General features: G+C 39.9%; 1 protein-coding gene across 1 annotated transcript in view; it reads right to left on the bottom strand.

The window, feature by feature from the left end:
• Positions 1–18,123, bottom strand: part of LOC124286435 (extracellular matrix organizing protein FRAS1-like) — a 132,806-nt gene that overhangs the window by 110,429 nt on the left and 4,254 nt on the right. Inside the window, 1 exon segment of the mRNA XM_046722811.1 lies at positions 17,512–17,543. Coding sequence (XP_046578767.1) covers positions 17,512–17,543 — 32 coding nt within the window.

The following is an 18,123-nucleotide window of genomic DNA, read 5'->3' as shown; positions in this document are numbered from 1 at the left end:
ATGTATTATAAGTTATGTTTCTTCTCACACACATACACATGCACACACACATGCACACACTCATGCACTTCCTGTGTTTCCATGGTAAAAATTCTTGCTGCATTTTACTGGCAGGATACTCCAAGTTGTTAAGTGACTCTGTATGTAATTTTGCCCATTTTATCTTGTTAGATCTATTTCCTCTCTCTTTTCCACCCTCTGAGCACAGCTGAGAAAATGATGCATGTATGCGCATGCACACAATCATGCAAACACACATGCACTTCCTGTTTCCATGGTAAAGATTCTTGCTGCATTTTACTGGCAGGATATTCCAAGTAGTTAAGTGACTCTGTACGTATCTTTTGCCCATTTATCGTGTTAGATCTATTTCCTCTCGCTTTACCACCCTCTGAGCACAGCTGAGAAAATGATGCACTGTAAAAATGCACAATAACAGTGTCATGAAATCATGAGCAAATGCACTTTCTGATGAATTTTTAAATACATCAAAAGGGTTGTACTTTTGTTGTCTATATTCAATTGTGAAGCATCTTTTCATGTATCTTGACAAATTCCAATCATAGTCTCAACAAAAACTGTATTTTTTATTTTTTTAAACTTATTCTTCAAAACAAACTCTTCATGAAATTGAACATTTAGATGATATATATACAAAACACAATAGACAACCTAAAAGGTTTGCAATTACGCAGAGCTATTATTGTGAACAGCTGTGCAAGTTTGGTTGTTTCACAATTCATTTTAAACATCACATACATGTTTGATATTACAAATATGTCATACTTCCTGTATGTCAAAGCAATACAGATTCCCTTAAACATTTTAAAGAAAGAACGAAGGTCAGGTGTCAGAAGTATCTCCATCGTTGCCAACTGAACATCTTCCATGATGTTGTAAGGAAAATGTCAGTTGCCCTCCCTATGTTTACCTCCATGGAGTCAGAGCTTGTGTTACTAATTGTGTAGTTTTCACTGGAACAAAACATCAGCTTCATTTTAGTAAGTCAGAGAGACTCTCAAATTGCCACTATTCTATAATTAACTTTCTACCCTGCTGAACACAAGAACATTTACAAATTGCCTCAGACTGGATACAGCCTCAGCCGAGGGTTTGGAGGTAAAGTGAGATGTGTGTAGAAATAATGCTGCCTCAGGAGTCTCTGTTCAGATCTAATCTGGTGGTGGCAGAGCACAACAGCAAAAGAAGGGATCTCATTATGACTCTCATTACCCCACATGGCTTCAGTGGACTTTCCCAGCTGTACACAAGTATGCAAGAATACTATACTTCCAGTGCCACTTACAGATATAGTAGGACAATGGTGCTGGAACACCATCATAGTGAAACATACAACTTTATGGATGACAACTTCTTATTTCTGACTTTTAGCTTGATAACGGTGTAAGAATCTACATCGAAACGTCGCTCCATGCAAAATAAATAAGAAATTTGGGCTTGGGGTTTCATTTTTGAGTCAACAACTTCTAGAATGCTGATCAAACAATCACCATCATAGTTTGATGCCATGATATATTTCTGTTATTTCAGTTAAACATTTACTGATCAACTCCATGTTTCTCTTAAATGGGAAGAACCATGGTTATAAAAGGTAGTGGTGGTCAGATTAATTGAAATAATCGAAGATTGGTCGCAGTGACCAATTGACCAAGCAATCGATCACAATTTCTCATAATCGAACATAAACGATTTTGGAACTACTGTTTTAGTCTTTGAAAAACTTGACAATGGAACATATCTTAGAAGTTGTCAGGGCCTGAAAACGTGTTTAATTCTTAGAAAACTCACTTTACTAACTGAAAAGCAATGACTGAATGTTTCTCTAAGACTCAAGGAAGTTTATGTTCATGATATATTAGTCATCACTTTAAAGTAGCAAGTTGCATCATGTTATACATATCTGATCTGCAATAACAACCTGGATAGGAAAAAAACATGACGCTAACCAATTTTTTTCGATGATTGTTCGTTGGTAATGAAGCAATCATCAATTGTGAGATTTCAACCAATTCCCAACACTAATATAAGGTGTCCAGCGCTCCATTACTTGTACAGAAGGTCAATACGGTTTAATGTTCAGACTATTACATTTCCTTGTACCCCTGGGTCATAGTCATAACATCAACCACTGACCTGCCACGATATCGCTCACTGCGACATTTAACAAGACTTACAATCCAGGAAAATAGTTCACTGCTGAAAATAGAATCAACACTAATTGTCAAAAATATATTTAATTTCAGTTATGTCAACCCCCAAATGTAATTTGATAAGAACAATACCTTCATATGAGTATGAAAGAAACTAAGAGTTAGTACTCAACATGATACCCATTGTAAGGACATTATTACAGGATAAACCCCTTAAACACTGAAAACAGATCCTGGGTCATGTAGTGTGTGCTTAATGTCCGATAAAACACCTCGGTGCATCCACCTGACAAACACCATTGCTTGAAGTTACACACCTCTACACTGTAAAAAGTTTGTTCAGACAAAATTGATTTACCATTCATTCACCTGATGAAGGAGGAAGGATATACTCTGAAAAGTTGTGTTCCTCATGATATAGAAGTTGACATCCATAAACTCTCTCCCCTATGTGTATCACTTCTAAATGCCATTCAAAGAGCTGATTGTCATTATTCCCAAAATTGACTCACGACTTGTTGGTAAATGAATATATATATATGGTACATGATATTAGGGCTGTTATGATTCTGTTATAGGGACTAATTCAGGACAGCCATCGTCCAAATATTTAAAAAGTCAAAAACTATGTAGTCAAGACATGTGAGACTTTATTGTAATTATTTATATGACGCTAATCTGTATTCTATGTAATCCTTATCACTTCCGCATTGTACATTGACTTGTCAGGCAATTAATCACTGTATATGACATTTATAACCTTAACTGGTCATCCCCCTTGGCCGTGTCTGCCATCACATCAACTGGTCAAGGAAGTGCTATTGTATTTCTATCTGTCCATTGTTGAGTCGTTTTCTTGTCCATTGTTATCAAAAACTGTATATATACTTAGTATGCTCACATCTATACAGTGAAGGCGTACGAGGCCGGTATTCCGACTGTCTGTGTTGGGACAACCACGAGCAGGATAATGCCGCTCGTAGGAAACGTCCTGGGGTTGAGCAGGTACTCCGCTCACCACATTTATGTCTTGTGTATTTGTTTGTCATGTAACTAAAGAAGTTTGAACGTATTCCTTTGTATTGTACGTACACTTCATCTTAATTATGAGCTAATTCCCCAGTCGATGCCTACCACGCGTTGACAATTCACACATATACAGTGCATTACATTAATTCCCGTAATAAATCCAATTTGTTACTCATGATCGCAAGAACCAAATATTTTAAAATGAGTGTTATTAATTGACTTCGGGTGTTAGTTATCAGAACGAGATATGCAATAAAGAATATATCCATGCCAGGCAGGAAAATAGAGAACACTCATATATATTTGTGGAGCACAGTGGTGTAGTGGTTAGCATGCTGGCCTCTCACGCCAAAACCCTAGGTTCGAATCCCGGTGGAGACACCAAAATTTGTGACCTGGATCTCATACTGTGTTGTGTCCCTGGGCAAGGCACTTCGTCCACATTGCACTCAGTCCACCCAGCTGTTCAAAATGGGTACCTGAGAAGCGGATGTACGGACCTATATGGTGGGCAAAGAGCTTGGTAGCTGCTTTGAAAGTACAATTCCGTCAGGGTAATAATGTAACGCCAGAAAACAGCATTGCGTTTGATCCTAGGTGCAAAAATTAGCATTATATTATTATCATATTTAATTTCACAGTAACGAGGTCACTGGTCTTAGTTGTGCTACATTAATACTGTCAACATGGTCAAAACATATCAACTAGATATATTGCTGTCATATGTTTCACTGAATATGCTGAATAAATACAACTGCTGTCTTGCTATTGTATTTGTTACCCATATTTGTGATATGTATTTGCCTCAAAGTGGAATTGTTGCAGCCCTACATGATACACATATTACTTTGGGGTTGGAAAATATATTCTTTACACATTTACAAATATTGTTGCGTACAACACTAGAGCTAAACATAAACAATTCAGACCATAATTCTTCTAAAATATGGTGGCTATGTTACCATCTCTTCAGTTAAGTTCTCATCACTTAGTATAGGATATGATATTGTATTGTATTGTATTGTATTGTAACATATTGTCCAGCACCAAACATATATTCCATGATTTGGTTTTCAAGTTTTCACATCGTAAATATTGTGCATACTGTCAGCAAAAACATGTAGATGTAATCAAAGCTGAATCTCACTTTCTGTTAGTGTCCTTACATTTTAGTAGAAGTAAGTAAATATTTTACTACGAAACTCCAAATTGTTTCACTTACTAATGTGCAACTCTAAAGTACATATTAAGTACATCGCTAAGTTCATAAAGACAAATATTACTATGCTGTTCAACCTCTGTACTCTTTACCTTACAATACAAGACAAGGGACACTGCCTTCTTAACATAAATATACATTCTGTTCAAAAACAGCTGAAACCTGTCCCAACCCACTGCTTCCTGATGGTCCATATCCCACTGTGTAGCTCACTGCCAGGCCTGCAAGACCTGCCTCTGCATTAAAACACCTTACACATTTACCGTGTAAACACTCACTCCGCTGTGTCAACTACAAAGTAAACAAAGAAACATAACTACTACCCAGAAAACTAATGTCTGTTCAGCCACCAGACTGTGTCTTAAGATTGAAGAGGTCTTGGAAATTGGTTCAAGATTGCAGGAACCATGGCATAAGTCCAGCACTCTTGGGGATCATAACACCGGTATGCCTCTGCCTGGTAATACAAATGCATAACACTGCCCAACTTGAAAGGCATCTGATGAATAGTGTATTTTACAGTCAGCATTCACACCTCTGAAAGGCCAACATATAACATGTATGGTTTGAGCAAGAATTACCTGCACATGGAGAGTGATACGAGCATATATATACCACACCTGCTCCAAGCGTACACTGTACCATTGTTGTCTAGAGGTGGCTGATATGCGTTCAAATGAATTATGAAAGGCTGATTTCTTACAGTTTGGTTATGTTTTCACTGATAATATATGAACAAAGTTGTTCTCTCTTCTGTCATAAAAATATTTCATTAATTTTTCATAAAAATATATTCCTTCAATAATATTTCAGATTTTTTAGCAATTAACAGGAGTCAAACTGATGTCATAATATCACTTGTGTCATATTAATGCACATCTCCAAATGCACTTACAAGGAAGATTAACATTTATGATTGAAATTCACTGATTCACGTTTTTCAAACCTTGCCTACCTACTTACATTTGAAAACAAATTTTCAAAGGAAAAGGAATTTATAAGGAACAGTGTATGCATAATTTAATCTTTTGAAATGTCACATGATCCTATTCCACTGACTTAAAAGGGACATCACAGATGCACCTACTGCCACAGAAAGGACCTGTTACAAAATGCAGGTGGAAGTAATATGTTAAGTGTTCCAAGCCCCCCTCACCCTGTACAGCAGGACAGACCAGATTGTCTGTGTGGCCTTTTGAAGTAAATTAACTTTCATTGAGAGCTACTTGGGACTGGCAGGTTCTTTCTCCACACAACACAATAATGACACCAAGCAAATCTCAACCACACAAAAAAATGAAAATATTTTCATAACGCTGAGCTGGCGCACAGGGCCTATTTTCAACTAAGTGAGCAAGGGTGTATATGTACATTTAGTGTAAGTACTGGAGTTGCTCGCGTACAGGAGCCATTTTCAGTGGGCATGTAAAAGTGCTCCCAGCTAAAGTAGGTGTTGATTTGATGTTGCTCATTATCATTACTACCACAAACATTGTTGATATGGAGCTGAATATAGAAACACATTTCTCACGTAACTGATAGAGTTGGAAGTAAGAAAACTGTTTCTTACACCCTCAAACAGGTGATACTTCATTTAGGAATATGAGAGGAATTTGACTGAATCCATGCTGAAGTGTTGCTTGGTTTACTCATACCTTCATAAGTAAAACATACAGTAGAAATAGAGTGAGTGAGTGAGTGAGTGAGTTTAGTTTAGTTTTACACTGCACTCAGCAATATTCCAGCTATATGGTGGCAGTCTGTAAATAATTGAGTCTGGACCACAGAATCCAGTGATCAACAGCATGAGCATCGATCTGCGCAATCGGGAACCGATGACATGTGTCAACCAAGTCAGCGAGCCTGACCACCCGATCCCGTTATTCGCCTCTTACGACAAGCATAGTCGCTTTTTGTGGCAAGCATGGGTTGCTGAAGACCTATTCTACCCTGGATCTTCTAGGTCCAGTAGAAATAGAACTGCTTGCAACATCTGACAATTATTGACAACCAAACATGTAACTGTCCGATATATTATTTTGTATATATTTTAAAATATCATTTTCCTTTTCTTGTGTTTTCTGTAAATTCTAAATACAATAAAAAAGGTACAACATCATCATCTTCAGTTATGATTAATTTGTCAACATATATTTCCCATTTTCATTATGATAACACAGATTTAACACATGGCCTTCTTCTTAATTAAAAATGTCAATGCTGAATTGATCACACTCCTAGAATATCTGACACACTTCATCACAGTCTGGGAGAGGATCTACTGCAGGGCAACTGAAGGTCCAGTTGATTGTGGCCCATACAAGCGCACCAAGTGTATCAATTGTGAACTTCCACTCCACCAATGGCCCTTGTTCTCTCTTTGTAGGCTGTTTTGTTAAGTCACAGGGTGCTCCAATTGTAGCGCTATTTTAGAATAGGAGCAAGGATGTTCATTCAGCCAAATAATTTGATTTTCATTAACAATAGTGTTGAATGTATTCGGGTGGCAAGAAAATGAATAGTCACATTAAGGAATTGTGAGCAGACAGGGATATTTGAGGGTATATCGATACTTCACGCCATGCTGTCTGACCTGTGTGGTATAAAGGTGGCCCATTAAAGGGGGATTTCTAACTGGGCCAATGGACTTTATGTACATACTGGCATACAATCACTACACAAAACACACTGATTTCCATTTTACCCTGGTTTTAATTTCTCAATTTGAAGAATGTGGCAAGACAAATAGCCTGTAGCGGGCTTGGTTTGGAAAATCTCCACTACAACCTCTCTCCAAGTTATTCACACCTAACATTTCATGGCTGGCTAGAAATTACCTGAAGCAGGAGTGGTGCGCTATTGAAATATTTACATCCTGACACATATGTGTTGTCTTTACATGCTTCTCCATAGCATGGTTTTTGTTCTTTGAACTTAACACCGCTCATTCTAACTGGAACTTAACATTGCTCATTCTAACTGGAACTTAACATTGCTCATTCTAACTGGATGTCCGTACAGTTTTCAAAGATTAGATTAAGATTACTGTCTCTTTTCTCTCTGTTCTAAATGTCTTGTCCAGCTCTGTGATGACAGTACTCTGTTCGACGGCAAATAGTTCAGGTGATGAACTCATGATTCACTAGTTTTGCCATCCATTTGTTCCAGGTCCATGCACCCTGAGACTGACCAGCGACAGTGTTCCTCCGATACCTGACCAGCCAATACCTCCCTGCCCTCCAACAGCTTCTCCAGTCCAAGCTAAAACTAGTCCCCAACAACCTGTCCTGACCATAAGATGTCACCAAATGTTTCAGGTGGTCAGGCTTGGTGACTTGGATGATAGCAACTGTGTTGATTGGTGCTTATAATATCACTAAATTGTCTGGTCCTGATTAGATTATTTACAGGTGGATGCCATAAAGTTGAAATATTGGTATAAGTGATTTTAGACAAGAAGTTCATGTAACATCTCCATAACCATGTATTTCTACTGATCTGGGAAAACATTCGCCTGCACCAAAATATTGAACAGCTACCCCACTCATGACACTTTTTCTTTTATCTAGATCTACCCCAAAAGTGAACAGGTAAACTGTTCCTAAACTATCAACCACTATTATCCACCCCTTCTCCAGATCTACCCCACACTCCACCCCTTCTCCATGTCTACCCATCACTCCACCCCTTCTCCAGGTCTATCCCACACTCCACCCCTTCTCCAGGTCTATCCCACACTCCACCCCTTCTCCAGGTCTACCCCACGCTCCACCCCTTCTCCAGGTCTACCCCACGCTCCACCCCTTCTCCAGGTCTACTCCCACGCTCCACCCTTTCCCAGGTCTACCCCACGCCCCCCTTCTCCAGGTCTACACCACACTCCCCCCTTCTCCAGATCTACCCCTCACTCCCCCCCTTCTCCAGGATCTACACCACACTCCACCCCTTCTCCAGATCTACCCCACTCCACCCCTTCTCCAGGTCTACCCCACGCTCCACCCCTTCTCCAGGTCTACCACCACACTCCACCCCTTCTCCAGGTCTACCCCCACACTCCACCCCTTCTCCAGGTCTACACCACACTCCACCCCTTCTCCAGGATCTACACCCCACGCCTCCACCCCTTCTCCAGGTCTACACCCACCCACCCCCCCTTCTCCAGATCTACACCTCCCCCCCTTTCTCCAGATCTACCCCACTCCCAGCCCCTTCTCCAGGTCTACCCCACGCTTCCACCCCCCTTCTCCAGGTCTACCCCCACACTCCACCCCCTTCTCCAGGTCTACCCCACCCCTTCTCCACCTCTTCTCCAGATCTACTCCAGACTACCCCCCTTTCCCAGGTCTTCTCCACTTCCACCCCTCTCCAGATCCTTCTCCAGATCTACCCCACTCCCCCCTTCTCCAGGTCTACCCCACGCTCCCCTCTTCTCCAGGTCTACCCCACACTCCACCCCTTCTCCAGGTCTACCCTTCTCCCCCCTTCTCCAGATCTACCCACACTCCACCCCTTCTCCAGGTCTACCCCACGCTCCACCCCTTTCTCCAGGTCTACTCCCACACTCCCCCCTTCTCCAGGTCTACCCCACACTCCACCCCTTCTCCAGATCTACCCCACACTCCACCCCTTCTCCAGATCTACCCCACACTCCACCCCCTTCTCCAGGTCTACCCCACACTCCACCCCTTCTCCAGATCTACCCCACTCTCCACCCCCTTCTCCAGGTCTACCCCACGCTCCACCCCCTTCTCCAGGTCTACCCCACACTCCACCCCTTCTCCAGGTCTACCCCCACGCTCCACCCCTTCTCCAGGTCTACCCCACACTCCACCCCTTCTCCAGGTCTACCCCACACTCCACCCCTTCTCCAGGTCTACCCCACGCTCCACCCCTTTTCCAGGTCTACCCCACTCCACCCCTTCTCCAGGTCTACCCCACACTCCACACCCTTCTCCAGGTCTACCCCACACTCCACCCCTTCTCCAGGTCTCCACTCCCTTCTCCCCCTTCTCCAGGTCTACCCCACGCCTCCACCCCTTCTCCAGGTCTACCCCACGCTCCACCCCTTCTCCAGGTCTACCCCACGCTCCACCCCTTCTCCAGGTCTACCCCACGCTCCACCCCTTCTCCAGGTCTACCCCACACCACCAACACCCATACCCACCTTCACACGGACTACAAGTGAGAATAGTACAGGTGTGCAGACAAGCCCAGTAAATGCCCTGGCTGAACCTAATGCCCTTATCATTTGGTGGTATCTTTATGATGAAGCAGCGGACTGTATGCCTCATTAATTGGCTGCTGTTACCTGTATCCGAATCATCACACCTGGAGCCTCAGTTTGTGATTGTAAGCCAGGATGCAGTGTTTATGGACAGAGGTCATACACAGGTTGCTGATTTGGCCCTTTACTCAGAGGAGCGGCACGGATATTTCAAATTGATCCCTTAAACAAATAAACATTGCTCACGCCACTGCAACTATACATGTGCAAATACAGTAAAAATTCCCAAGCAACAATTGTTTCAGCCATGTTAAAATGACAACCACAAAAGCTAACTGTACTTTTTCATGTACAAATTGAGCTTGCCTGTTCATAGCTAACATTTTGGCAATACAGGACTTATAGAACCATTTACAAGTGTTCCCTTCATGACTAATAGTAGTCGACCTCAACACAGACATGAACTATGAAACTTGAAGTGACGGTTGCAGTACCAGCATGGGACTCTGTTAATGGCCATCTACACTTTGGAAATGACTTTGGGAAGACTTCATATTCAATCACATTAAAATATAATTTCCAGAAAATGATAGTCATAAAAGTTTGTAAAATGCTTCGTTGTTGATTCAACAACACTACTCTATTGCTATCACTGAGGTTATTTGGTGCTAAAAAACTCATAATTCTAACATATGTCAAAACTTAAGCATGACTACAAGATTAACCATGAAGTATTAACATCACATATTCATTTATTAGTTAGGAAACTATCTGCATACACATCCCCCTCTTCATCAGTGACATAGCAATGGTGGAAACAAACTCACATGAATGTTAGGAGTTGTATCATCAGTTGTTGTCACAAGAAATTAGTTTTCTGAATGTCAACCTCGCCCACCTCACTACCAAATACCCAACCAAACATCATCTTATTTAGCAAAGTCGCCACAGACAAAGAAAATACTGTGTTCACTTCTTTTCGTACTTTGATGCATGAAACATGAATTTCTACCAACTATTCATGGAACATCTAAATCGCACTAATCAAGAGATAATGTACATCTATGCCTGAAGCATCTGACTTAACACATATAAAATAAAGTACCTCCTGCCTCACATTATTTAAAACTGTGTAAAAATGTAGCAATCATTTGCCTCATCAGTAATAACTATTCAAGGTACATATGGGGCCCTATGGGGCCCGCCATCCACATAAGCATTGGTATGATATAGTATAGAGTTACGATAGGTCATAATGATATAGTATAGAGTTACGATAGGTCATAATGATATAGTTATAGGTCATAATGATATAGTATGCGATAGGTCATAATGATATATATAGAGTTATAGGTCATAATGATATAGTATAGAGATAGGTCATAATGATATAGTATAGAGTTATGATAGGTCATAATGTTATAGCATAGAGTTACGATAGGTCATAATGATATAGCATAGAGTTACGATAGGTCATAATGATATAGTATAGAGTTACGATAGGTCATAATGATATAGTATAGAGTTACGATAGGTCATAATGATATAGTATAGAGTTACGATAGGTTATAATGAATTAGTATAGAGTTACGATAGGTCATAATGATATAGTATAGAGTTACGATAGGTCATAATGTTATAGCATAGAGTTACGATAGGTCATAATGATATAGTATAGAGTTACGATAGGTCATAATGATATAGTATAGAGTTACGATAGGTCATAATGATATAGTATAGAGTTACGATAGGTCATAATGTTACAAATGCTATGGGACCCTGAATCGCACCAGTCAAGAGATAATGTACATCTATACCTCAAGCATCTGAATTAACAAATTTAAAAATAAAGAGCCTGCCTTACATTATTTAAAACTGTGTAAAAATGTAGCAATCAATTGCCTCATCGGTAATAACATGTTGACAACCTTCTGTTGTACAAGAAATTACAAGAGTTGAGTGAATTCATAGTCTATACTGTTACAATGTCAAGTCCTGTTCTTGCATTTGGTTCTGTGTCATTCTGAACCTGTACTCTAGCAAGTTATACTGACACAATTATAGGTCATTATTCAAGGTTGTAGAGAAGTCATTTATCAACCATTCCATAGTTTAAGTCTGAGAAGTCACTTGAATGATGTAATGGTTAGATATGTGTGTATAATTACTGGTTTATAGTGTGCAGTTCAGAATGGCTCAGAAACTTCAAAGAACAATAATGTGACATTATAATAGTTGTCATACATTCAAAAACTCTAGGAATCAATTGTTGACATAAGTAAAAATATAATTCAGACATAAGTCTGCTAAAGTCAGTAAAGTGTTCATTGCTACAAAAGATTCATGAAAATACCATACATGTGTAGTACATGCCATAAAAAAACAAGGTCATAAACATCAAAGTTTTCCTCCTTGCAACTGAGTGCATTTATCTCTTAATGATAATAGATATGCAAAACCTTTTCAGCATATCTATTCCCATGATTTGGACTTCAGTAAAGAAGTTTGTGCTGGAGGCAAGTGTGAAGCGTCTCATCCTTCACACATGACTTGAAGACGGAGAAGCTCCCGAGATCTTGACTATATGAATGGAGTTAAACATATGCATCGAGGCATGCCATGCAGTAGAAAGCCCAAGGCATTTGATGAATTGTGGCAGGTCACTTCATTATGAGAGAGCAGAGACATATGGCTCTGTCTATAACCCATCCCAGGTATTAACATTGTACTACAAGGAAACACCATGACAATGAAGGGTTTCTGTTGTATAATGCCTGTATCTCATACAAGGAATATTAGATGGGAAAGGTCAAGATGTTATTGCTGTGTAATATTAATTTCATTTTTTTAATACTAAGTATGCTGTGCATTTGCAAAGGATCATCCATGCACAGTGCACAGATCATTTCAGTTAATAACAAATATGCTTTCATGAAGTGAATGACGACACTAAGTATATTTTTCTTACTTGGGAAAATGGTACGGAAAACATTACTGTCTGGCAAATCTATGTTTGGATTGTTAGTTATTTTAATGTCACATTAACAACAATAAACATTCTTCTGCATTTAAGCTATAATCCCTAATATATTCCACAGCATACCTGAAGAACAAAAAAATAGATATTCAATGATATGTTTAATGGTTAAGTAAACTTCTAATGTTAAAACCTATTACTGACAGATGGTGAAGGTGATATTAACATCAGATATTGCCACCATGTGGTCTTCTCACATGGACAACCTCAACATTTCAGTTCAATCTGAATTCCATTAAAGAAATCATGATACCACCAGGGTGGTCAGGCACTTCCCCTTAATAATGACACATGAAGTCAAATAGGCCCCTTCCCTTATAGACAGTTCCCTTAAACACAACTCAAGTCCAATAGGGTCTTGGTGGGTCCCATCCCCTAAATAGAAAGATCCCTTTACAGACTACACATCAGGTACTATTGGGGCTTGTGAGTCTCACAAGCACAGACAGACAGACTGTCATCCCAACCTCTCAGCTTACACATGTCACACCTTTGTAATTACCTGCACAGGAGTCTCTGTACTTGACCACTTGCTCATTAACTCAAGTTAATATCAATGTCAAAGGCCTGGCAGGTGATATTTACATCTGCTTGATTACTCAAATCAGTGATCTGCGCAGGTAGAAATGAATGGGGTAATGATGTTTCATTATTCGGCCTTAAAATGTGAAGTACTATAACAAGGGTATCAAACATGAGCACTTGAGCTGAGAGCTATACATGCTCCCTGACATGATTAATACGGCTTCTCGAGTCTGCTCACTCTTGAAAATAAAATGATACAAAAAATAGCTCGTATTATATGGCTACAAAAGGCTACAGTGCACTAATGCAATTAAGAGCACCTAGGTTATGGTAGGTAATCGTTCAGACAGACTGTTTTGAAGAACAAAATATTTAACACAAAAAAATTGTAACAAGGTAGCATGAAGATGCTTTCTTTGTTATCTAAATGATATCTTAGAATTCAAGATTTGAAACACAGAGAACTACCACTGTGGTACAAGCAGAGTAAAAGTTTAAAGGGAAACAGACATATACTGAATAGGGTGAAATGGATAATATTTCATGGCACAGAGAGGTTATTTTGACCGTATCACTCCATCTTAATCCCATATGATCCCTGGATACCACAGGTATGGTCAGGTGCACCAGTATATCACTGTCCCATCCTGTGTCAACAGAAGACTGATGGTAGTGTATACAGGATACGGATGGATGTAGAACATATACAACCCTGCCATACTGTCCATACCCTCACAGGTCCCATCCTGTGTCAACAGAAGACTGATGGTAGTGTATACAGGATACGGATGGATGTAGAACATATACAACCCTGCCATACTGTCCATACTCTCACAGGTCCCATCCTGTGTCAACAGAATACTGATGGTAGTGTATACAGGATACTGATGGATGTAGAACATACACAACCCTGCCATACTGTCCATACCCTCACAGGTCCCATCCTGTGTCAACAGAAGACTGATGGTAGTGTATACAGGATACTGATGGATGTAGAACATACACAACCCTGCCATACTGTCCATACCCTCACAGGTCCCATCCTGTGTCAACAGAAGACTGATGGTAGTGTATACTGATGGTAGTATACAGGATGGACGGATGGGGAACATACACAACCCTGCCATACTGTCCATACCCTCACAGGTCCCATCCTGTGTCAACAGAATACTGATGGTAGTGTATACAGGATACTGACGGATGGGGAACATACACAACCCTGCCATACTGTCCATACCCTCACAGGTCCCATCCTGTGTCAACAGAAGACTGATGGTAGTGTATACAGGATACTGATGGATGTAGAACATATACAACCCTGCCATACTGTCCATACCCTCACAGGTCCCATCCTGTGTCAACAGAAGACTGATGGTAGTGTATACAGGATACTGATGGATGTAGAACATACACAACCCTGCCATACTGTCCATACCCTCACAGGTCCCATCCTGTGTCAACAGAAGACTGATGGTAGTGTATACAGGATACTGATGGATGTAGAACATATACAACCCTGCCATACTGTCCATACCCTCACAGGTCCCATCCTGTGTTAGACAGACAATGACTTGGATGTGGAGCATACACAACTGCCTCCCCATCCTCCATTCCCTCAAAGGGTAAGACCAGTGTCAGCACAGTCAGAACATTGTACCTGGGTGGGGAACATATTCAAAAGCCTCCCCTTGTTGCAACTTCTTTGCCTTCACAGGACCAACTGAACCTGACCACCATGGGCGACAGACACAACAGCCTCCCCTGCCACACCTTTTTTACCCTAACAGGTCCAACTAAACCTGACCACCATGGGGGACACACACAACAGCCTCCCCCATGCCATACCCTCACATCACAGTCCCTCCCCCATCAGTGAAGTTTTATCGGCCTATTTCTACAACACTGGATTTGCTCCAGTGCTTACACATTGCTCTTTGAAACAAAATCAGTGGTGGCAAGCCATCATTCTTTGTTATCAAATTCCTAAGATCAGGTATGAAATATTCATCATGCCAGGGCTATACGACAAAAAATGCATTATTTCACACAATGTTTGTCAGTTTGGCTTTGTCAGCTCCACCACAATTTGTAAAGCATATCACAATGAGACATGACAGGGCTTGAGAATAGGATGGGTTTGTACATGGATTTACACACAACGAGTAATTCACTAAATGTCAATAGATATGTACAAGGAATAAACCACCTAACAAAACAGAAACTGATGAGGAAAATAGAGTGTTCATGTCGATAGCGCTCTGTTGAAGTATACAAGCCCAAGGGTCAACAGCTGAAGCATGCCCTTTACATTCATGGACACTGCTTCATCATATGTATATAACTCTACATCAGATTCATTCACCCAGTAAGGTCTGGTTCAAGGGAATCACAATGCTGTTTAGGCTTCCAAATATTTCACATTTTATTAATTCTTTGTAGTTATTACTCAATGACCTTCGTTTCAAGCTATAAGAACCCTGTGACAATTACAGACTCGCTGCTACAGAGATGCCAACCCTAATTTAGCCCAATTAGTATTTAGGCCAAAAACGGATGCAAAAATTAGTACTTTTGGGCAAAATTACTATTAACTTTTCCAAAGAATTTTCATATTTAATACAAAATATATAAATATTCTAAGAACTTGTTATTAACATTGTACTCAACTAAATCAGAAGTAAGTATAAACATATAGCTTGATACTGAAAAAATGTGATTGAAATTTATTGTGTATGGTACGTATGCTATTTGATAATTTAATTTAATGCATTTTCTAAAAAAATTGTATATTTTTACTGCTATCATAGTCACATATATTGAGTTGTTTTTTCATAACAAATACGATATAATGGGTTGGCATCTCTGACTGCTATGTCACATGAGATTTAGATTTGTGTTTGTTGTTTAACTCGCAGCTCAGCAATATTCCTGTTATCTGTAGCACTGATTTTGGAAGAGACAGCCCAGTGACTGACATCATGAGTACTGAACCACACGACTTTGATACAATGATTGTTTGCTGTTAAAGGACATACTCATATACTACTTATGACATGGAGTAAATAATTGAGTCCTGACAAGACAATCCAGGGGTGGACATAATGAGCATCATGCTATTGTGATACAATGATATTCATCACCAGAGGCAGTATGCCTAACTGCCTGATCTTATTAGTAGCCTCTTGCAACAAGTATGTTTTGCTGGAGACAAATTCTAACCAATATGTGTGAGATGTAAATACATTTCAGTGTATGAAGTGAACTGATCTTATTTTCCTAACACTTATGAAATAAGCAGTGTAGAATAATGATTTCTACTTCACACAAAAAATACTGCCAGCGAAGCAAGAGAATTCTTTGTTAAAAGGGCTGTATACATATCTGTAATAATCTTCAAGAAAAGTAATTTTCTTTTGTAACTTTTCAATGCAGGTTCACATTTTGGTCAAATGTAGCATCCAAAGGGGGCCACAGACCTCTAATATTAATATAACAGTTAGATGAATGTTTAGGACCCAAACATCACATCTCCAATGACATTGTTTCATGGGTCAGAGGTGCACATCAGCAGTGCTGCACTGTGTTGGCATGTCAGAAACAGTGCACATCTCTGACCTTTCACATCAGCAACCCACGATTAGATGTACAGTGACACACACCTGAATACAGACACAGGGGAGTGAGTGAGTTTAGTTTTACGCAACTTTTAGCAATATTCCAGCAATCTGTCATGACGTAACAGATTATCGATAGTAATAAGAAAGTTCCTTAAAATCTTAAGATTACTTAATTTAATTCCTTTTGAGTTGTATAGACTGGATTGATAGATGGGAAATCTTGACATCATACCCCCGAGTTGACATGTCTTTACACTGAAACAATCTTCCTGCTGCACAATTCATCACACAATGTAGAACTCCGGCCATAACACTACGTACTGGACAAGAAGTATGATGCAATATAACTCACTGTGTATGTTATCTCATGATTATCACATGATCTGCACATCTTTTTTTCAACTTTCATCTTTCTCAAATGCTAAACATCACATGGGGGCCATTTCCTAATCATTCTGACAAAGAGAAACATCAAATAAAGATTCCGAGCCTAGACTTTGCAGAGGGACATTACCGACAAAAGCAGCAAGGAAAGCCAATTTACACTTTGCCGCAATCCCTTGGCCACACCGAAGCCACTGTCTTAGCCAGCCCATTGGCCGAACGGTAGACAGGAGTCGTGAGCGGTTACAGAGTAATACAACACAGGGCTCTTGTGTGAAACTTGGGCAAACTTGTCAAATACTCACCAAATACACAGCATCCATGTGCAAACATTCACCTGAAAACACAGAAAACACTTCAGTGATGCTGTCAAAATCACTTTGTAACAGGAATGGGTATGAAGTAAGGCCAAGAATAAAAACTCCATTCAAGAGGGGTTTGGGAGCAGTGCCTGTGTGTCTGGTTTAATACTGCCGGCCTGTCAACCATCTATTGTATATGTTTGCCCACACCAAGCACTCAGCACAGATGTATTTTCTGCTATGTGTGCAGTTTATGTATATGTTCCTTTATCAGCCCTGAGCTACTTTGATGTGATAGACACAGTGTGTAAGTATTACAAGGCCCTCCTATCCCTTCACAGTAGTCAGTAATCAGAGTGCTGGGAAGAACCAGCATAAGAACCACTACATTCAGTTCTCTAAGTAAGGATTTCGTGGTTGTCAGCACTTTTTCATCTTTTATTTAGCCAATACTTAATTCTTCTGTAAGATTAAACACTAAATCTAATTTGTCCAAGGCACAAAGAACTGATAATTGATTGAATGAAGAAGAAACATATACTTTCCACAAGACAAACATCAAATTCTTTTCCAAAACAAAACATAGCATTTGATAATTATACTTTATTGATAATG

The sequence above is a fragment of the Haliotis rubra genome, unplaced genomic scaffold, assembly GCF_003918875.1.
Source record: "Haliotis rubra isolate DU_JTF1 unplaced genomic scaffold, ASM391887v1 Scf383, whole genome shotgun sequence".
Classification (NCBI taxonomy): domain Eukaryota; kingdom Metazoa; phylum Mollusca; class Gastropoda; order Lepetellida; family Haliotidae; genus Haliotis; species Haliotis rubra.
Note: the sequence above shows the minus strand (reverse complement) of the source record. Positions and strands in the feature narration are given on the sequence as shown.